The following is a 21,461-nucleotide window of genomic DNA, read 5'->3' on the forward strand; positions in this document are numbered from 1 at the left end:
TGTTTTAGTTTGCTAGAGTTGCTGTAACAAAGTCCCAGAAACTGGGTGTCTCAAACAGCTGAATTGTATTGACTCCCAGTTCTGGCGGCTGGAAGTCCAAGATCCAGATGTTGGCAGGGTTGGCTTCTTCCGCAGGCTCTCTCCTTGGCTTGTAGATGGTCGTCTTCTCCCTGTGTCCTCACATGGTCGTCCCTCTGTGCATATCTGTGTCCCGATCTCCTCTTTTATAAGGATAGCAGTCAGTTGGATGAGAGCCCACCTCAATAACCTCATTTTACTTTAATCACCTTTTAAAGACCCCGTCTCCAAATACAGGCACATTCTGAGGTCCTGGGGGTTAAGGGCTTCAACATACAAATTTTGAAGGGGATGCAACGCAATTCAGCCCCTAACATGGCACATCTCTGATTTTTCCTTATTTCTTCCTTAAGAAAAAATGAAAGCAACGAATAGTTGCAGATATTTTTTTTAAAAGAGACTATAGGAGAGTTAAGTTGTACTGGGTTATGGATTTGAGAGGCATTTTGTCACTTATTCCAGAAAATTCCTTTGAATGTTTAATACCCATCCCCTGGCTGTCATAGCAAGGTGGCTGTCCCAGTCTGCTGGGACTGCCATAAAACTACCCCAACTGGTGCTCAAACAACAAAAGTGTATTGTCCCCCATTTCGGGAGGCAGGATGTCTGAGATCAAACTTGCCTGTGAGGCCCCAGGAAACTGAACTGGAACCAAATTATGGAATGTTCCAGATGCCACAGGTGTCTCACAATGAGGCTTCCCTCCGACTCTGCAATCACAGAATAGTTGGAAGCCACCAGGCAGCTTCCAGGTGAGCTGCTGGCCAGTCCTGGGCAGCCTTCCTCTCTGACCTGACTCTGCACTGGCCCAGGCAGCCGTCACCAGTCCCTCATGGCCTGCTCCTGTCTGCCTGGCTATCTGAGAAGTGCAGCCCTGGCTATAGCCTTGAATGATCCCAGCCCCATGGGGAGCAATGACTCAACACCCTGGGTCCCACAGTACCTCAGAGGAAGCTGGTTTGTGGCTGGTTTAGATCACCGCCTCGTCCCCAGGCATGGCCCTGCGGAGGCCGCCCCCTCCCTAAGCCTGCCCCGCCCCATCCCCCTTACCTAAAGTCTGAGGTCAGCTCCTCCTCATGCAGCAGCCAGCCAGGAGGAGTGCCCCTGCCTTCAGGGCCAAACCCTTTACAGACTTTAAGGAGGGCTGAGTGTCTGGGACAGGAATTGCCACACAGAGGACCACAGGCTGTGTCCTTAGGGCTTTCCAGCTGTCTCTTTCCTTCCATTGGAACTCCAATATTGCTCCAGACTCCAGACCTGGCTGGGCGTCCCGAAGTCCCCTCAGCTCCAACTGCCCTTCCTCCATGCACCCAGGGCCTGGTATCTTGGGTTCATCCACTTTTCCCCCTCTTTTTCTGGGATAACTGCTGCCCACCTTCTGAACTGAGCTCACTCGGATACCCTCTCCCAGAGAAACTAGCCTGTGTGAGGGCCCCCAGGCCTGGCTGCTGCCCCATCACAGCACAGGTCCAGCTTCCTTGGCCTTTCTGCCTCACCCAACCAGGGCAAGGCCTGTAGTCTTTGCCCCAGCATGCTTCCTGGTAGAGTAGCTGGGGAGCATTGAGTAGGAGTACAGCTTCCGGCACAAGGCAAAACCCTAGCGTTGCCCTGCACTGGCTGTGTGACCTTGAGCAAGTCACTTTACCTCTCTGTGCTTCAGTTTCTTCATGTGTTAAATAGGGAACAGTGATAACTACTACCCGAGGCTTTCCCAAACACTAAATAGGGTAATGCTTGTAAAGTCCTTTGCGTAATGCCTGGCTGCTTGTTATTGCCGGGTGCTCCCCACTAGAGGCTTGCGGATTTGCAGGGCCCTTCTTCAAAAGACTAAAGACACCAATATCGCCACCTGCTGGCCTCTGAGGGAAGTGCGTCTGTGGGTTCCAGAGGAGGAGGTACAGGTATCCAATTTTTCGCAAGTTTGCTTTCTGCCACTTTGCTTTTACGAGCTGAAAGACCTACGTTAGTATCTGTTTTTGCTAACCAAAAGAAATCCAAAGAGAATTTTGGTTTTTACCAAAAAAGGCAAAAAGCAAAACTAGCGTTCAGCTTCATTTTACGCCATTTTGGCTTATGAAAGATTTCATAGGAACACCCTCCTTTTGGATAGCAGGCAAAACCTCTACTCCCTCCCCACTCCCCCGCCTCTCTCCCTCATTTAGCTGGTGAGTTGCACGCTCTTTGGCACAGGCCACTGTCAGTCATGTTCCCACGGGCAGCAGAGGCTGCACTGAATGAGTGTTCCTGGCCTTCAGCAGCTCTTAGACTAGCCGAGAACTTCAGATTGGACTAGAGCCATCTGTGGGTGAAGGTCTGGAGAAGTGGTGGGCTGGTGGGGGGCTGCAGGAGAGGAGAGGCTGGAAGGCTCCTGTACTGATTTGCTGGGGTTGCTATAACAAGGTAGCAGACACTGAGTGGATTCAACAGCAAAGGTTTATCCTCACAGTTCTGGAGGGCAGAAGTCCTAATACAAGGTGTTGGCAGACCTTTGTGCTCCCTCTGAAGGCTCTGGGGGAGTATCTGTTCTCGAATTTCCTCTTAGATTCTGCTATTATTGGCAAATTCTTGGTGCTTCCTAGCTTGTAGATGCAGCACTCCAGTCTCTGCCTCTACTTTCACGTGGCTGTCTTCCCTGTGTTCCTGTGTCCAAATGTCCCTTTTTTATAAGGACACCAGTCATATTGGATTAGGACACACCCTACTACAGCATGACCTTATCTTAATTAATTACATCTGCAATGACCCTATTTCCAAATCAGGTCACATTCACAGATACCAAGGGTTAGGACTTCAACATATCTTTTGGGGGAACACAATGCAACCCGTAACAGCCCCTCTGGAAGCGCTCCCATTTGACCTGTGTCTTTAAGAAGCAGTTGCTCAGGGGAATGACCGAGGAGGAGGTGTTGAGGAGAAATGCCAGCTTAGGCAGGCTGAGGCAACACTTTGTTCCTATTTCCTCTCTGACATAACAAGCTCCAGTAAGAAAGTATGTTCTACTTGCCTGTGATATCCCCAAGTGGAGCATGACCCTGCTCCCTGGCACCACATGCTTTCGATGGGGTAGGTAGGGCCAGCGGCCAGGGGTTTTATGCTGTTATCGTCCTTGTCATGGGAGAAGACAGGTGGCGATCAGAGCTGCCCGTGGTGCTTAGGCCCCCTCCTAGCTTTCATGTAGGGAGAGGCTCTGTCCCTGGCAGCCCTGCCATTTCACTCTCATCATCTCCAGTGTCCCCAGGAGGGACAGAGATGAGCGTCTCACTGACCTGGCCCTCCACGGGCTCCTAGTGTAGGTTGAAGCTAAGTGCCAGGGTCAACACCCAGGCTCACCCACCTCCCTGCCTTCACCCTATATCCTCTAATCCCTCCTCCTCCTGGGACCCTGGAGTGGCCTTTCAAAAGTGCCAGTCTGATCATGTCAGGCCCTCACCCCTACTTCAAGCCTGTCCTATGGCTTCCCTTGGCTACACCACATATAGTCTCAGCAGTTAAGACACTTTTCAATCTCCACCTCCCTCTTCCCCATCTCCCTCCAGCTGGGCTGGGGCCTTCCCCAGGGCAGGCTGGGCTCACCCCCATCTGCACCCAAGTGCCCAGACCAGTGCCCAAGGACAACCGAAGGAAGGAGTGAGTGGCTGTGATGTGACCTGGGCTGGGTCTGAAAGGATGGCTTAGACCTCACTCTGTGGACCGGGGGAGGCATGGTTTGGGGCAAAGGGGAACCCCATAAAGCCATGGAGCTCTAGATTCTCTCTAGCCCTGGCCATCACCACGGCCTGATCCTGTTAGGTGTCAGGCCCTGCAGTGCTGAGAATCTGTGATCCTCCGCGGGGAATGGGCACCTGGTCACTTGCCTTCATACCCCAGACTCTGCCATCTCTCTCCCACTGGCTCTCACTCCAAATTTGGTTTGTAAGTTTTCTGGGCATCTTGTTTGTTCACATCAGCCCATGAACTCAGAATTCCCGCCGGCCTCACAAATAGCCCCTTTGGATATTCCAGTGGGACAATAGGCAGGGCTCACGGAGCTAGACAAGCTGTTGGGGCTGGGTGCTTTCGTTTCCACCCAGAGGGCCCCTTGCTCTGCCTGAAGGGAGCTGAGCTTGAGGGGGCGAGACTGGTGAAGGGGCCCGTCACTCTCCTTCCTCTGGGGCCTGGAGGTCAGTGGCCCATGCTCAGCTGCAGCACGGAGAGGACTCAAGGCCAAAGACGAGACAAAAGGGGAAAAGCAATGGGTGTGAGTGTCCCACCGCATGAGCCATTAGGCTCCTGAGGGAGAACGCCCTTGGAAACCCAGAACAGATGGGGAGACTTTTCTTACCAGCAGCTCTCTGGCTCTCTCCTTTGGCCACAGCACAAGAGGTGAGGAGATTGTTCGCCTGCAGATCATGACACCCGGGGCGGGACTCCGCCTGATGGCCCCAGACCTGGAAGGAATGAGGTACGGGGGCCCTGCTGCTGTCCGGGCTCCTTCCATACCATTCGAGAGAGGGGGTCAACAGGCCAGCAGGCAAATGATGAGGCTTGGGGGCTGGTTAGTGGGAGACATGGTCGATCTGGGTTCTTTCTCTGCCCCCATCTCTTCTTTCACACCACAATTATTGGGGAGGGAGCACTTGGTCTGTGGGAGGCCAGGCCCAGCCCTGGGGACCCAGTGGCAACCAACCCCTGGCCAAAGTTGCTGACTGTCCGCCTGGTGGGGGAGGCAGACGCAGACACGAGCCAGCTGTGAGGGCTCAGCCCTGCCGACGGCTGGCCAGCTGCGCTGGGTGGGGACACAGGGTCTGTGGAGCCCCATGACATCATTGGAACAGTTGCCCTGCCTGTGTGAGGCACGCCACCAGGCCTGGGATAGGGTCACTGGGTCAGCCGTGACAGGGCATGATGCCACTGTGCCCGGTGCTGGGGAGGGCGAAGGGCAAGAGGGCCACAAGCAGCAGGGAGCGTAGCCGGCCCAACCCTGCCTCAGGGTAGTAGGCAGATGGCCAGGTAACAGGTAAGCAGGTTTGGGGGTCTGGAGGTGGGGCGAGAGGAGTTATGAGCAGGGAGAAGCCCCTTCTCCCTGGAGGGGCAGCACTCTCTCCTGCTCATTTACTTATTCACTCCACTAGCATTTACTGAGCCCCTGCTGCAACCTGACCCCCGTGCCAGGGCCTGGGAAGTAGCAGTCAAGTAGCCAGACAAGGGCCCTGGGGGGAGAGGCCAGAGCATGTGCACAAGATAATCCCTGGGGCAGTGGGAGCTCCAAGCAGGGGCCTCTCACCAGCATGGGGGTGGGGGTGGTTAGGGAAGGCTTCCTGGAGGAAGTGACATTCAAGATGAGTCCTGACGGATCTTTAGGTCCCTTTATTCTCTTCCTTGGTTCCTCCCTCTCTGTGGCCCTGCACCAGTCGGACACTGAGCCCTGTCTGTTCTGTTTTAGAGCTATTTCTGTCCCTACTGCCCTCCCCTGGGTCCAGGCCTCCACCATCACTCACCCAGCTGTCTGCAACCATCTTCTAGGGCCCTGTACCCAGACCCTTCTCCACATCTCTCCCTAGGTGACATTTTTAAAAGGCAGAAGTAGTCATGGCAGCCCACTGGGGAAGACCCTGCAATGGGGCTCCCCATTTAAGTGCTGCATCCTGAACTCAATATCTTGCCTGGCCCTTCTCCCCTCCAATCCCCTTCCCTGGCTCCTCTCACATACCGCCCACTCCCTGGGCCCTCCACTCTAGCCTTCCGGGCCTCCGTGTGTCCCCTAGCACCATTCGTCTATGCAGGCTGTAGGCTCTTCCTGGGGTGGTCTTTCCCCTCTTGATTTTTCAGCCCCAACTCAGATGTCTCCCCACTTAGGTACCTCCCTCCCCTGTGTTTCTTTCTGGGGTAGCGTCTGTGAGGGGCTTTTCCTGCTGAGCTCCCACAGTGCTGTGTTCTGACCTCCACCAGAGAATTTTCCATACAGCTATCCACTCATGGATCAGTCTGCCCCAAGAACCCTGAGTGCCTGGGGGGCAGACACTACCTTTGGGTCCCGGCACAGGGCATGGCCCAGAACAGGAGTGCAGGAGGGTTTGTTACTGGAATGGTCAAGAATCATCCAGCGTGATGATATCTTTACTAAGGCAACACTGGAAGCTGCTTCATTGGTTCTTCTAAGGTGACCACTCTCTGAGACATGAGCTAAGTGATCCCTGGACATGTAGGAGGAAGCCACGAGGCTTATGATACTTGGTCTGGGAGTGGCAAAGCTACAACAGTCCATTGAGAACCCCTGCAGTACCCCTCTCCCTCTTTCCAATGGGATAAGCAAGTTAGAGAGAAAGAGGGAAAGCTAGAATTCTCCAAGCCCAGGCCTGTCCCTAACAGCATAGCAGGTGTCCATTGTACAGCTGAGGAAACAGACTCTGAAGGGTCACACAACGAAGAGCAGGCAGATCCAGGACTCCCACCCAGGCTGCCTGACTGCCACCCTGCACCTTTTTCTCCATAACTCACTATACTAGTGGGGACCTAGGTGGGCAAGGGGGCAGGGAGGGGTGATATACTTAATATTGTTTGCATGAATATATGATGAGACTCTTTGTAGGCATCCAAATGCATATCACCAGGAGGCGTTTGAGGGTTTGTGGTTGAGGTTTGGGAGAGCAGTCAGGGCTCAAGAGATTTCCATGTTATATGCAGAAAGATGAGAGCTGAAATAATGGGGCTCAATGTCAATGTTTACATGGGGTACAATGTCAAGGAAATAAAGGAGAGAGGAGCCAGCAAGTTGGCCACAGAACCCAGTGTGGAGGAGGCAGCTGTCTCGTCATCCCCCCTGAGGGCAACTAGGGGTGTGGTCAGGTCTGGCCACGTTGACTGTTAGCTGCTGAAGGACCAGTCTGTGAGGCAGTGGGAGTTTGGGTCAGGAGCACAGAGGAAAGGTGGGAACAAGCGGAGGTCAGTGGCTCGAGGGGGACAGTTGATGTGATGGGAGCAGACGAGGAAGCCAAGGTGATGGAGCATGCAGAGGGAGAGGAATGCTGGGAACACCAGCGTCTAAAGGGCAGGAGAGAAAAAGGCAAAGGAAACTGGGAAGGTGTGGCAAAGGACTCATGATGGACAGGCAAGGGGGAGAGAAGGCAGGAGTGTCCCACTGAGTGTCCCACTCAGTGGTTCCGAATGGCAATCATGATAGGAGTGTCTCTGTTAGGTGTGACACCATGGGGCTCCTGGGTGACCTCAGAGAGAACACAGGGAGGTGGAAGTAGGTGGTTAGGATCAGTCTTACACCACAGAGGATTATAGTTCAGAACTCTGAAGCCACACTGCTTGGGTTCAAATCCCAGCTCTTCCTTTTGTTACCTGTGAACCTTGGGGGAAGTCATGAGGGCTGTCTCTGCCTCATTTTGCTCATCTGGAAAGTGGGCATGGATAATAGCAGTGCCCCTGTCCTGGGGTTGATGTGGAGTTAATGCATGCAGAGTCATGAGAACAAGATCTTGCCCTCAACCAACAGTAGTTATTAGTGAGATTTTGACAAGTGGCCAATCCTGCAATGTCAGGTTTTAAGCTCCGTGGAGTCGGCTGGTGCTTGGGGGTGAGGTATCTGCCTCGACCTGAGTGTGGGTGGCTGCTGGGTTGTTAACTTATGTTTCTTTCCTCCATAGGTCTTCCCTGGACTCCAAAGACAAGGAAGTCCCCAGTCCCAGAGAGCCCAAAAGAGACTTGGCTGGTGAGGAGGCTTTCAAGGGCCCCAGTCCAGACTCTGAAAGGTAACTCAGTGCAGGGACATAGAGCCCACGTGAACCCCAGCCCAAGATCCATGCATGGAGCTGGGACCAGGACTATCTCATTCTCTGTGTCCTCAGTGAATATCTGTTGGACAAATGAATGTAGGAATGCATGAGGCCTAGAGAGGGGCATGCCCCTGCTACGATCCCTCAGGGAACCAGTGGCACAGGAAGATGAAACTCCAGGCCAGGCCACCCCTACCCCAGCCCTTGGCCGAACTTCATTGTGCTTTTACTGCATTGAAAGCAGCCCTGCCAATGGCCAGGGCAAGCAAGGCCCCCAAGCCATCAGTGTGGGGAAGTCAGTGACCAAAGGATGCGTGGACCCCAGCATAGCATCTAGCAGGGACTTCCACGATTACCTGTGGACAAAGGGAGACATGGGGATGGGGAGCAAGGATGGGAGGTGGAGACATGGTGAGGAATGACGAGTCTAGAGGGGATGGTTGTGCCCAGCCATCTTACGACAATCCCACTGACCAGGGGAGCCTGGGTGTGGTGAGCAGTGGCTGAGAGTTGGGCATTTCCTTAACAGGAAGCACATCCAGTAGTAGATAAGAGCTCACCCTCTTCTCAGTGTGGAGCCATCATTGTGTCAGCCTCCTCCTGAGTGGCCACCTGGCTCTGTTTCTTGACTCCACTCTTGCTCCCAGGTTTGGAATAAAAGCAGAAATACTTGCTGATACTGGCTTGGTTCCAGTTGGAGCAGTGCAGGGTGGCAGCCAAGGGCCTGGGCTTCTGGTCCTTGAGGCCCACTCCCAGGACATCTGAGTTAGATTAGATCAAAAACCAATCAGAGTCACCAAATGCTTCTCTTGCCATAACAGGTCAAGTGCACAGTCAAGGGATGGAAACGTGGGATACAGAGCCATTGGCTCCCCATCTGAAGGCTTGGCCGGAGCAGACCTCAGCTCTGGGAGAGGAAGGTGAGCTGCCCAGGGGAGGCAGGTGGTCCTGAGTTGTCGATTCTCTCATGTCCTTGGTGACAGGCCAGGGTCAAGCTGCCAAAACTGCCTGGGCTGCTGTGAGTAGAACGCGGGTCATTTCCTTAGTGCTTTTCCCATCTCCAGTACTCCCACCCCCAACCACGTCCTTTGTCCCTGGGCTTTCCGCTTCTGGGAATTGCCTGTGCTTGACTCTTACTCCTCCTTGTGCATATGGGGAATGAGTGAAGGGACAAACTAACAAACGAATGACCAAATGAAGGAGGAATTGGTGCCTTCTTGCTTCTTGGCTGAACTCTGAGAACAAGCTAGAAGGGAGGCCCTTCATCCCTGCTTTCTACTTTCCCTTCCAGAAGCCCAAAGCCTCCTTTTCCCACCCCACCCTCCTTCCCTAGCCAGCTCTGCTCCGAGCTTCCGTGAGAGGAAAAGCAGCATCCCTAGTGAGACAAGCATGTGTGGCTGGGCTCTAGGTTCTTGGACCTGCGTGGAGTGATTTGGGAAGTAGCAAGGCCCCACCTGTCCCCAAGTGGTTCCAAACCAAGCATGAGTCATCCCTGGGGACAAAGGCTAGGTAGGCAGATGTTGGGACAGATAGTTAAGCTCCGACCTGTGCTAGAAGCCTTATGGTTCAGAACAGATGGCCAGAGAGGAACGGCAAAGCCGGTGTCTGCAGAGAACATGACTGCACGCTGCCCTACAACGGTCTGCCCGGGGAGGGCGTCCCAAGGAGGAGCCCCTGCTGACTGCTTGCCCTCCGCCCTCCGCCCCGGTCCTCCGAGCTGCCCTCGCTTCCTCGAGCCCACTGGGGGCCCTTTGCCCTCACTAATTAGTTTGCAACTGATTTCTGGATCAAGAGTCCCAACTTCCAAATCCAGGAGCCCAAGCCAACGTGGAAAGGGGACAGCAGGTCCCAGCCTGTGAGCACTGTGCCTCAGCAGGTGCCAGGAATGCCACTGAGCTGGAGCCTCAGTGACCACTGACCAGCACGCAGCATGCAGATCCACTCACTTGGCTGGTGGCTGTCGTGGAAGACTCCTGGTCCAATGTGTTTGGACCTCAAATTAACTTGCAAAATAACCTGAAGAAAATTCTAGATTTCTGTGATTTTTAACACAGTTTTTTTACGTTGTCTTACTTGTACTGATTTTGATAACGATTTTGAACAAAACTTGCCTTTACCATCTTCCCAAAGAAAAGGTTGTTTCTCGTGGAAGAAACAACCACTTTCCTTTTCCATGAATTTTCATGAGTTTACTTAATAATGGAATTTAATGATTAACAGTTGCAAGTACAACTGGCGTAAACGGGTTTGGGAACAAACACTTGGGACTTTTCCGTGAGTGTGCTACGTAAGTGGAGGATGCAGACTTTCACAGGTGATAAGGTGCCTTGTGAGCTGTGACTGTTTGGCGTGCTGTGTCAGTCTTCCTGAGACATGGAGAATGTGACTTACCCCTAGGAAGGCAGGGTAAGAGCACCCACTCATTTTGTATCAAGTTTATGGATACAGATAGACTGCAACCAGCCACAGGACCCAGTAATACAAACAGGAACACTTTAGCCCAAGTTAGGGCCCAGGCATTGTTTTAAGTACTTGCCATCTATATGAACTCATTTACTCTTCTCAGAAAACGTATGAGGTAGACAGAGTTGTCTCCATTTCACTCATGATAAAACTGAGGCCCAAAGAGATCAGGTGATGTGTCCAAGGTCACATAGCTGGGAGGTAGCAAAGCGGTGATTTGAATCTGGGCAATGTAACCCTAGGGAGCATGGACTTAACCACTAGACTACACTGCCCTGGTGTCGGGTGGCTGTGGGATATGAGTATTATGCCCTGAGTATCTGTTCGAGCATCTCCTCGGTACCCATCACCGGTCGAGAGGGAGTAGACGTACAATGACGAAATCCTAAACACAGCCCGGCCTTGGCCTCCTTTTGCAGGGTGTGCTCAGCTGCTGGCTCCGTCCCTCTTCTGGATGATCAGGGTGTGTACAGTGCCAACTCTCAGCCTCGCACACCTGGACCAGAAGCCACCAGGTAAGAGTGGGGTGGCTGGTGACCATTCCCATTGCCAGACAAAGTCTTCAGGGTCCAGCTTCAGCTCCAGGGTCCCAGAATCCCCCTCACACTTCTCGGCGCCATGCCACCTTCCTATTAGGTAATCACCACAGGAAAGGGACAGTTGGGAGGAGCTCCAACCTGTAGCTGGACACACCCACTGGGGACAGCGTGGGAGGGGGACAGATGATAAGTCTGTGGGATCCTGACAGCCCAGCACCTACCCACAGGGACCCAAGCTGAGGTGGCAGAGGGACATCAGGAGGCAAAGCTTGGTAAGAGACCCTGCTAGGAAGCCTCAGTGAACCCCTCCTGTAGGGACCGCAGCCTTGCCCAGCAGGCTGGAGTCAGGGGGAAGAACTCCAGGGATCACGTGGAGGCAGCTGGGGAGGGCGCATGGCTCCAGGGGCATGAAGGTGCGATGGGAAGAGGTTGTGCATTCCCAGGCTGCAGGCTTCTGTCCTATTTCATCTACCAATCCACCGGTGAGAGCGGCCATTTGCTCTAGGTGTGTGGACCATTTAGTAAGGGACAATCTTTCTGGAATCCCAAGATGTGTAGGTCAGGCAAGAACACTGGAATCCAAAATCAGGAGGCTTTCTCAGACATCCCGAGCTGGTCAGCGGTAGTGCTTTGTCTTGAACTCAGGTGCTAAGGCCACAGCCAGGGCTCACGAGATGTTGTCACACACAGTGGTGTCTATGCCACACTAATGGCAGGACTGGGAGGCCAGCCTTTACTGACAGATATAGCCCCCCCTTTCCTGTAAGAAAGCAGCTGAGAAGGGGAAGAACAGGGCCCCCAGTCTCCTTTGGTCTGAGACCTCAGCAGGCCTGTGTGCTTCCTCCCTCAGCTCCAGTGTCACTTTGGGCTCTGCTGTCCCAGCTGACAAGAAGAGCGACAGCTCAGCAGACCTAGAGAACATGGAGGCAAACTCAAAGGGGTAAGGCATCAGCAAACAGTGCTGAGCTTCTGTGGGGGAGAGAGGCAGCTCAGGTGTGCATTAGCCTTTGGCTGGAGAAGTGAGGCCAGTGAGGCCTGTGAGCTGGCCCGAGGCACATGGCAAGGGCTGAAGCCCCGGCTAGAACCCTCTGGCCTCTGCCTGTGGGGCCACAAAGCCTTCCACTACACCTTTTTGCCTCCAGCCAGGAAGTTCTCCATAATCAAGAAGTCACCCACTCTTTCAGTCAACAACCGCTTGGGCAAGCACCTGCCCTGTGCTGGAGGCTGGAGCACACAGACAAATCAGACATGGCTGATGGGGGCAGGGGGCGCAAAGCCCGGCCCAGAGGAACAATGTATGCTGGAGCACGGGAAGGGGGGCAGATATGATGGCTTCATTGAGGAAGAAGTAGCTTTTGAGTTGAATCTGGAACGGTGAATAGGAGTCCTCCAAGCAAAGGGAACAGGATGTACAAAGGACTCCAAACAATCTGGGATTTCTTGGATACTGTATGTAGCTGAGTGTGGCTGGCACCAAAGGTCCTTGTGGGGGAAAAGTGGAACAGGAGGTTTGTCGAGGTAGGCATGAGCCGATTGTCCTTTAATACCAGATATTCTTAAAGATCACAACAGCTACTTAACTTTGGGGCACCTACTGTGTGCACACCCCTCTGCTCACAGTGTTTCATAATGTCCTCCCCACAATCCTGCGAGGTTTGTGCCTAATTAGAATGAAGAACAAAGGCCAGGAACGCAGGTCTCTGTGCCTCCTGGGAAGAACAGTGCTCTGAAAGAAATAGCCAGGGCACTGAGATAGAGTGAGGGCCGTGAGGAGGGCTACTACTTAGTTGGGTGGAGGGAGGTGACTCAGGTGAGCTCCTCTAAGGAGGAAAAGGAACTAACTAGGAAGAACGAGGAGAAAAGAGCTGAGGATAGTGAACCACAAACCTAAAAAACCTGCAGTGGGAATTCCCTCAGCATGTTCCCAAACATAGTGGCTGGAGCCTAGTTGGTGAGGGGGACCATAGATGGAGCAGGGCCTCAGTAAGCCATGATAATGACATGATAAGGAGGTTGGATCTTATTTCAAGTTTAAACCAAACAGGATCATGGTCTTACTTAGGTGTTCAACAGGTGAGTGCATTTTCATACCACATTGCAGTTACTTCTTTACATTTGTGACCGCCACTGAAACTGGGATGCTGAGGGGTGGGGTGGGCAACAGATCTCTAAGGTATGAGGCCCTATTATGTGACATTTTTGTTTCAAATTGCACTGACAATTAATAGATTGGAAACAATAATGGACACTTATAGTGTGCTCTGCTAGTTGCTTTACAATCTTCCCAGCAACCAGGTAAATTGAATAAGATGGGGGAAACTAAGGCATAGAAAGTTTAAGTGACTTATCCAAGGGCTTACGAGTGGCAGAGCTGAGTCCCAATGCAAGCGGCTCTAAGAAAAACCTCAGGAAAAACTTTAAAAAGCTAGTTTATGAAATCTGTTCTTTGGAGCCTATTCTTAAGACCCAGAACCACTAACTCTCATCTGGTTAATGTGTAAAACATGCTCTACGCATGATCTCACCTAATATTCCCCCAAACCTGGGTAAGGATCTGGCTTCTGATGCAATATAACAGTGGAATAAATAGAGGGCTCCTGTGAGGAACAGAGCTAGGAATATAGCCCAGATCTGGCTAACTCTAGAGCCCAGGCTTTGGAACTACTTTCCTCTGATGTGCAAAAAGTTTCCAAAATCAATACAAACTTTCTTGAACACAGTGTTTCACAACTCTGGCTGAACTTGAGAAACACCTGGAAAGTGTTTTTTAAAATAAAAAAGCTTCCTGAGCTCCATGCAGAGATTAAATTTAATTGTTCTGGGGTGGGGCTCTACCATTAATGTCTTTTAAAAAGCTCCCAGTTCATTCTGATGTCCAGTCTAGGTTGAGAACCATTGTTGTACGGTAGTGGTTCTGAACCAGGAGCATCCACCGCCCGTCTCCACCCCCTAGGGTTCACTTGGCAGTGTCTGGAGACACTATCGATTCTCACAGTTGGAATGGTGCTACTGGCAAATATTGGGTGGAGACCACGGATGCAGCCCAACGTCCTAAAAAGAATGCACACGGCAGCCGCCATCAGAGTTACCCAATACAAAACGTCAATAATGGCGAGGGTGACAAACTCTGTTCTAGAGATTTCACGATCTCTGTGGGATGTCCAGAAGATTCTGGACTGGGGGGAAAAAAGTGGATGCACAGAGAACCCACCACCACTATTCCTGGGGTCTGGGCAGCAAGCGCACATGTGCGCCTGCGCGCATTTCCACCTATTCGAGAGTGACATCTGTGTGCGCCAGCTCGTGCGTGCCCTGGGATCCTATGTGCGCCAGTGCCTGTGCCAGACGTGTCGTGTGCGCCTGCGCCGGGCGCGTGAGTGTGCGCCTGCGCCGGGAGCGTGCGAGTGCGCATGTACTCGGCATGTGCACCTGGCGTCTGTGCGCGCGTGCGCGGGCCGCCATTTCCTACAGCCTCAAGTTTGCGTCGTAGTACGTGTCGGGAAATGCGACCGCCCGTAAAGCGAAATGGCTGCCCAAGTCGAAAGAGCCCTCGGCAGCGATTCTCTTGTGGCCGTGCACGCATTGACCGCCAGATGGCGCTCGAGGATCACAGATTGACCCGATCGCACTTTTGAGGCCCCTCCCTGGGCTCCCGTTGCCCTTCCCCCGCTGTTCTCCTGGACTTGGTGCCTTACTGGCCTTGGGGTTGAAGCAGCTCCCTCTGACCACACGTGGACCATCACCATAGTCTAGGCGGAGGCGGGAGAGAGGAAGGGAGCTGGGTGCCCACGAGGAACCAAAAGGGGCTCCTGTGGCCCGATCCTGTTTGGCAGGGTGCCCTCCTGTCGGTCATCTCTGGACACTGGACACTGGTCTTCAGAGCTGTCTGAGGGCAGGAGCTGTGGACACGTGGGCAGGGCAGCCAGACTATCCACCCAGAAGGACCCCTGTGGCCGACCTGCCTGCACTGGGCTCTGGGGCTCCATGGGGCTGGGCTTAGTTCCTAGGAGTAGGGTGATGGGGGTGGGCAGGAAGACCCTGCAGGGCAGTAGAAATGTCTGCAACTTGAGGAAGTCTGCCCTACTGTAACTTGGCTTTGCTCCATCACACGTACAGGAAGAGGTGGTATGGTACAGTGATTAACAGCATGGACTCCTGTGTTTCGGATCAGATCTAAGCTGTGTCACTTACTTGCTCTGTGGTTTGGGTATCTTACTCATCAACTCTGTGCTTCAGTTTCCTCACTTTTAGAATGGAGGTAATAAGTTCCTATCAGGGTTGTTGTTAGGGTTAAATGGTTTGTATGTGTAAAGCATGTAGGACATTTCCTGGCACAAAGACTGTCATTTTATAAAAACTTCAAGCTAAATAAAGCAACCTCAGAGGAATACCTTCTTCCACTAGAACTATTCAAGGACACTCAGAAAGCTCACCTCTGCTCCTCTTTACCAGCTTTGTTGGCCTGATTTCACTTAATAAGACACAAAGCTTAATAAGACACAAGCTCATATTCTTCCTGAATAACTTTTGCTACTAGACTTCACATTTAAAACATAAGCTGTTTTCCTCTTTGTTATGTTGCAATCTGGGCCTTTCAGATTTATGTTCTTTGTGCATGAAGAACAAGTGAACTTCAAGCACATTCATTCACTGTGGACAACTGTTGTCACTCAGTGGAGGAGTCTACTGGAGGTGCTGGTAGTACAAGAGTAGAAGGGCGTGTTCTCTTTCACGTAAAGAGTGTGATTGTATGGAGAATTTGTAGTAGCTGTATTAGGCTACTAGATCTTGGAACTAGTTACAGCCAGAACTATTTTCTTGCCTATCCCTAAACGCTTGACTTCCAGACAATTCATTAGGGGCCTGGAAGATCTCTGGGCTGTTAACATTGCTCAGCAAAGCTTCCTGTGACATTTTACTAAGATTTCCTTTTTATGGGTTAGATGGTTATACCTCCTATAATTGCAGTGACTCTTCTCTGAGGCCTAGGGCGGATGAGCCTTATTCATCCACTTGTCCCTGTGTTGCAGAGACAGGGACCCCGAAATTGCCCTTTGCAGAGAATCTTGTCTTTATCCACAAGCTTGATGAGGACAGCTGCTATTACCATAATTCTGTAGAGGACATGGGATGGAACGGGACTCTGAGTAAGTGCATGATAAAGCTAGCTCAGGGCTCCCAGAGTCTGGAGACAAACTCTTTAGGCCTTTCAGGTTTATCTTTGGCTCAAGCATGTATGTCACAGGTAGAGGTGAGGTGGCTGTGTGAGAGCATCCTGCTGGCTCAAGAACTGGCATTCTCTGAGCAGACCCTTTTGGGTATCTGGCTGGGCTGCAGCTGGCCACAAGGGTAGAAGCTGCACAGAGCTGCCAGGTGCAGCTGGAAGTGGTGTTCGGCTTGTTGTCCCTGCTGGGGTACTTTGATTCCCTCCACCTGAGGCTAAAAAGTTACATTGCTTTCAGGGCATACTCTCTGAAAAATATGGTCACTGCTCCTGTGTTATTCCAGCTTGAAGGCAAGGAGCCTGCCTACTACGGGATTAACTTCCATAAATAAAGAGTCCAGGGCTGGACATACCTGGTGGTGTGGTCTTCTTGTCCTCGGGTAGCCCCACCATTGACTGAAGGCAGGCTGCTGATGTTGGGAGGTGTGAGCCAGGATCAAGGAGATGGTGAACTAGATTTTAACTTTCTGGAATGCCAGGCTCATGCTCTCCATAACCTGACTCAGTCTTTTCCCCTGGCCTAGTGGGCATATGGTATTTTTGGTGCCTGAGGCCATCAGGCAGCAGCACCATCACACAGGATAAAGATTCTGGAGGCAGCTCCAGCAGAGAGAACAAGGCCCTTGGAAGCACGTCAGGATGGGGATGGCGATGGGAGGAGTGTGCAAGTGTAGGTGTGATGTGAGGCCAGGGAGGAACGAAGACCTCCCAAAGAGCTCAATGACTGGGACAGCCGGGAAGCCACTCCCTTGCTGGATTCAGGGGGTGGCAAAAGCATTAAAGGCTGAGGCTTAATCTAGTACATGTGAGGACAACCTTTGTTTGATAAGATATAAAAACTTTGCCTTTTAGGCAGATTACTCAGAAGGAAATAAAGACCATTTATAACTTTTTATTAAGAACAGACCAACGATCCAAGAAAGTTTTGTTATTTTAACAGAGAGAAAGCCAAATTTTAGTTACTGTGCTTCCCCGAAAATAAGACCTAGCGGACAATCAGCTATAATGCGTCCTTTGGAGCAAAAATTAATATAAGACCTGGTATTATATTATATCATGTTATATAAGACCCGGTATATTATATTATATTATATATATTATATTATATTATATTATATTATATTATATTATATTATATTATATTATACACCCGGTCTTTTATTATAGTAAAATAAGACAGGGTCTTATATTAATTTTTGCTCCAAAAGACGCATTAGAGCTGATGGTCCAGCTAGGTCTTATTTTCGGGGAAACACAGTATGCATCAGTATATTTGATACTAGAGCTCTTGTGAAAATTTTATATTCTCATTAAATTGTGGTCAATTTTGAGCATGACAAATACAATTTCTGTGAACCTTTTATAATTTTAAAAATATCTGTTTATAGTTTGTCTTACATAGTTTTTGGAACCATAGTTATCTGAATTTAGGACAAAACTATTCTCTTTTTCCTTAACAAAAACGTATTTGCATATCTTACATACAAAGTTGTTCCCCTTTGCCTTTGTGGGTGGAAGGGAGTAGCCGCGCTGGGGTCCTCCTGAGGAGACGGACTGCTCCCCGAGGTGGGGGCCGTGCTGGGCTCCTCTCTGCCCCACCCTCCAGGAGAGGAGCCCGCTGTGTCCACAGGAGATGACATCCGTGTGCAGCGGGTGAGCAAGGACTAGTCCCACAACACCTGCTCCATAAGGACACTCATTCTTCCTCAGAGCTTTGCCTGGTTTTGAGGAGAAGAATGTGGTCACCAAGCTGGGAGAGACCTGGCAGGACAGGCCTGGTGTCCCCAGAGGTGGCCAGGGAGACCCAGCTGCACCCAGCCAGCAGCCTGCAGACCCCAGCACCCCAGAGTGGCAGAGCAGCCCCAGAAGACCCAAGCAGCTCATGGAACTGGAGAGCCAGGCCAGCAGGTAAGAGCTGGGCTGTGCTGGACTCCTGCCTGCCCAAGCTGGAATTTTGTCAGTAGCCATGACCCAGGTGGGGTTTGCTTTTACCCTACGTCCATGCCATTTCCTGGCACATGTGTCACACACACAGGCGCTCAGCCTCCTACCCTGTGTGGGGCTAGAATGGTGACTTCCTGGGCATGGAGCAGTGTTGGGGGCTTCCTGTGGTACAAGGAACTGGGATGAGGCCTGTGATGGAAGCTGGTGTCTGTCTCCAGAGTAAGAAGCCCTGGATAATTCCTGAAGTGTGGTGCAGGAAGATGGTCTCCCAGAGTATTCATGCAGTGCAGGTTGGGGGTCCCAGGTAGTATGAGGCCTATTTGTGTGTATAAAATGGCACTGCCAAATAATGACGAGGGTGAGTGAGAGAAAGCAACAGGGTGAAGCAGAAGAGAGAGAAAGTCAGAGTGAAAGAGCGTGAGTGAGCAGGCATTAGAGAGGGTGACAGTGGCATTGCGGGTGGCAGTGGGATTGTGATTGGTGATGTGTTGGTGTGTCAGTGTGCATGAGTGAGAGGGCAAATGTGGCTGTGACAGGAGGCTCTCCTGACAGCATCTGGCCTGCTGGCCCCTACATTTTGTATCCTATACTGCTTAAGGGGATGTTGACATGTTGATACATTGTGAAGACACAGTGGGCTTGTATTGCTCCAAGATTTCAGAGAGAGCAAATTAAAGCATTTCTACAGATGCAAGCAAATGGTTTGTCACACAAGACAGAAATGCTAGAAGGGGAGAGTTAAGACTCTTTACCACCCCAGAAAACAGGAGGTGGTATTAGGTTAGTGCAAAAGTAATTGAAGTTTAAAAGGTTAAAAATAATTGCAAAAATCGCAATTACATTTGCACCAACCTAATACCTGTGGCTCCTCTTCCAAGGATAAAATACAAATGTGCATCTACCCTCATGGTACTGGGGTTCTTATATCATAGAGGTTCTATAGTTAGTTAGATTGGAGGCTATTTGTAGGGCCAGCGTCACCCTGTAGGGGCCCAGACCAAAGATACTGAGTGAACAACTTTGGACTTCCTGTTACATCACTCAACTTCTGATGGCCCAGGGGCCACTGACAGCTTTCACTCAGGAGAGTGAGATGACAGACAAGATTTGTAGGAAGATTCCTTCCAGCTGCATGATAAGGATCAGGCCAGGGCTTACACAATAAGATGAGGCAGGGGACCAATTAGCAGACTTTCTGCTTAGCCAAGGGAGAGGTGAAAAGGCCACAGTCTTGTTGCCCTATTAAAAGTAAAGGTGAAAGAAAGTGGTAGCCACGGCTGCTCCTGAGATTTCAGTGTTGGGCAACTGGGTGATGTGGGCCCCAAACCATGACCGGAACTAGCTGAGGGCCAGGGAGGATGTTGCGGGGATGCTGTCCAGAGATACTATGAGGTAATATAGATGTACAGCCCAGAAGGTTCCCCTTGAATTGTCTGCCTCTCTCCACAAGCATCTGGGGCCAGTCATCTGCCTAGCCCTTTGCTGGGTGAGGAAGTCTCTGTGGTTCAGGAACGCAAGGGGAATGTTCCTTTTCAGCTCTCCATGTAAACCCATCTGCTTCACCGACCGACATTTATCTCCATTTTCTGCTTTTCTTTTGTTTCAAAAAGAAAAAAAATGGAGGGTATTAATTACTGGTCCTCTAAAATAAACCAAGTATATAAAATGAAGAAAGGCAAAAAATAAGAGAGAAACAAAGGCACATGGGTCAGAATTCTGGAAAATAATACTGAAGAGTCTTCTAAAAGAAGAGGAGCTGAGACGGGGTACTGAGAAAGGGAATTCTGGATAAAAGGAAGACACTGAAGAGTATAATCATGGCAACCAAGCCAGGCTGAGTTGACTTTCCTGTGTGCTGTGGACCCTGAGATAGGCCCATCAGATTTAGCAACATAGAGCTTATGGCTGCCCTGAGGGGGGCAGGTTGGGGGAACAGAAAGGCTGTGGTTGGATTATGGTGCCTTGAAGAGGGAGTGGTCAGTAAGGAGGTGCCGTTGGTGGAGGAGCACAACTCTTTCTAAAACGCTGGAAATGAAGTGATGGATGTGTGAGGGGTAAGTGGATAAACAGATACAGGATAAAGGGGAGGGCCTCCTAGGGTATATGCTTATGTGCCCAGGGGAGGAAATACCCGCCAGGTAAGGTGAGTTTGCTGTTCAAACACAGAGTAAGCAAACCTGACGGTGAAGGTCATGGTGAGGGCTGGCGGTAGTAGGTTCTAGAGTCTTGGGCAGGAAGAAGAGGGCTCTGTCTCTGAGACAGGAGGGAAGGCTGAGTGTAGATGTAGGTTGGAAGGCAGGAAGGAATGAGCAGAGTAATGTGGGTGCCTTGATTTGTTCTGTGAAGTAATGAACACACATTCCATAATTAAACCAAATTTCACATAGTAGTTACCTCCTGCCAAACCATGTACTAAGCACTGGGGATACAAATAAGACTTGTTCCCTACCCTCAAGGAGGTCACAGCCCTCGACAGTGGTAAGTGCTGTGGGTTGGATAAGGGACTATGGCAGCCTACTAAAAGGAGCATGTTACTTGCCTGGTCTCATGCAATCAAGGAAGGCTTCACAGAGGTGACAAATATTCCTCTTGAATAAATTTGCAAGCAGGTGAAGGAGGGAGGGGTCCAGGCATAAGGACAATCTGCTGTGCTAGAGGGTAGACAGGTAGCACTGTGGCATGTTTAGGGAGTACCCTGTGGTTTGATATGGCTGCAGTTTATGGAGAGAAGGCAGTGCAGGAGATGTTGGGCAGACGGTGTACAGACAAGAGTTAACCTAGCAGGTCTGAGACAGCTCTCCTTAGAAAGGCCTGCTTACAGGGTGGGCCCTTGGGTGGCCTCTGGGAACTTGAAAGGGTAGACAGTGCTTTACACTGATGTAACCTTTTCCTCAATGATAACATAAAGCTAATGGCCTAGATCGCTTGTACAAACCATGTGCTTCATGGTGAATCTCTGAGTGCCTTCCGGGAGTCTGGAACTTTGGTAGGTGCCAAGCAGAAAATGCCTAGATGATCAGCCCCCAATGAAAACCTTGGGCTGTGACTAAAAACACTGCCTTTTCATTTTGCTGCTTTTGTTTGGTACCCTTTTGTGGTAATAGATCCTAGACATGAGGACAACTGTATGCTGAGTCCTGGGAGTCCTCCTAGAGAATCACTGACCCTGGAGGTGGTCTTCGGGGCATCAACACACCATATCAATCTAATAAAGGAAAAAAGCACATGATCACAGACAGATGGCAACATCAGATCCTTCTGCCATAGCAAGTACTTGGACTTTCTCCACAGGATAAACAGGAGCCAGTAAGGTGTCTTTTTAAATTGTAAAATATCCATAACATAAAAATTACCATCTTAGCTATTTTAAATGTTCAGTTCAGTTGCATTAAGTCATTCACATTGTTGTGCAAGCATTCTCACCATCCATCTCCAGAACTCTTTCCATCTTGC

The 21,461-nt window shown here is 50.9% G+C and overlaps 1 protein-coding gene across 13 annotated transcripts in view; it reads left to right on the forward strand.

The window, feature by feature from the left end:
- The window catches only part of ZNF185 (zinc finger protein 185 with LIM domain), a 66,389-nt gene that overhangs the window by 24,125 nt on the left and 20,803 nt on the right, over positions 1 to 21,461 (forward strand). For 7 of the 13 annotated variants that reach the window (XM_019711237.3, XM_019711241.3, XM_019711238.3 and 4 more), the window contains 6 exons: positions 4,433 to 4,519; positions 7,710 to 7,814; positions 8,660 to 8,758; positions 10,721 to 10,816; positions 11,691 to 11,780; positions 17,775 to 17,972. In XM_019711237.3, coding sequence (XP_019566796.3) covers positions 4,433 to 4,519; positions 7,710 to 7,814; positions 8,660 to 8,758; positions 10,721 to 10,816; positions 11,691 to 11,780; positions 17,775 to 17,972 — 675 coding nt within the window. The remainder of the gene's footprint in view (positions 1 to 4,432; positions 4,520 to 7,709; positions 7,815 to 8,659; positions 8,759 to 10,720; positions 10,817 to 11,690; positions 11,781 to 17,774; positions 17,973 to 21,461) is intronic. The other 6 variants (XM_074323472.2, XM_074323471.2, XM_019711242.3 and 3 more) reach the window with 2 other exon arrangements.

The sequence above is a fragment of the Rhinolophus sinicus genome, chromosome 18 (assembly GCF_057876585.1).
Source record: "Rhinolophus sinicus isolate RSI-liver-muscle chromosome 18, RSI-T2T, whole genome shotgun sequence".
In the NCBI taxonomy this organism is placed as follows: Eukaryota; Metazoa; Chordata; class Mammalia; order Chiroptera; family Rhinolophidae; genus Rhinolophus; species Rhinolophus sinicus.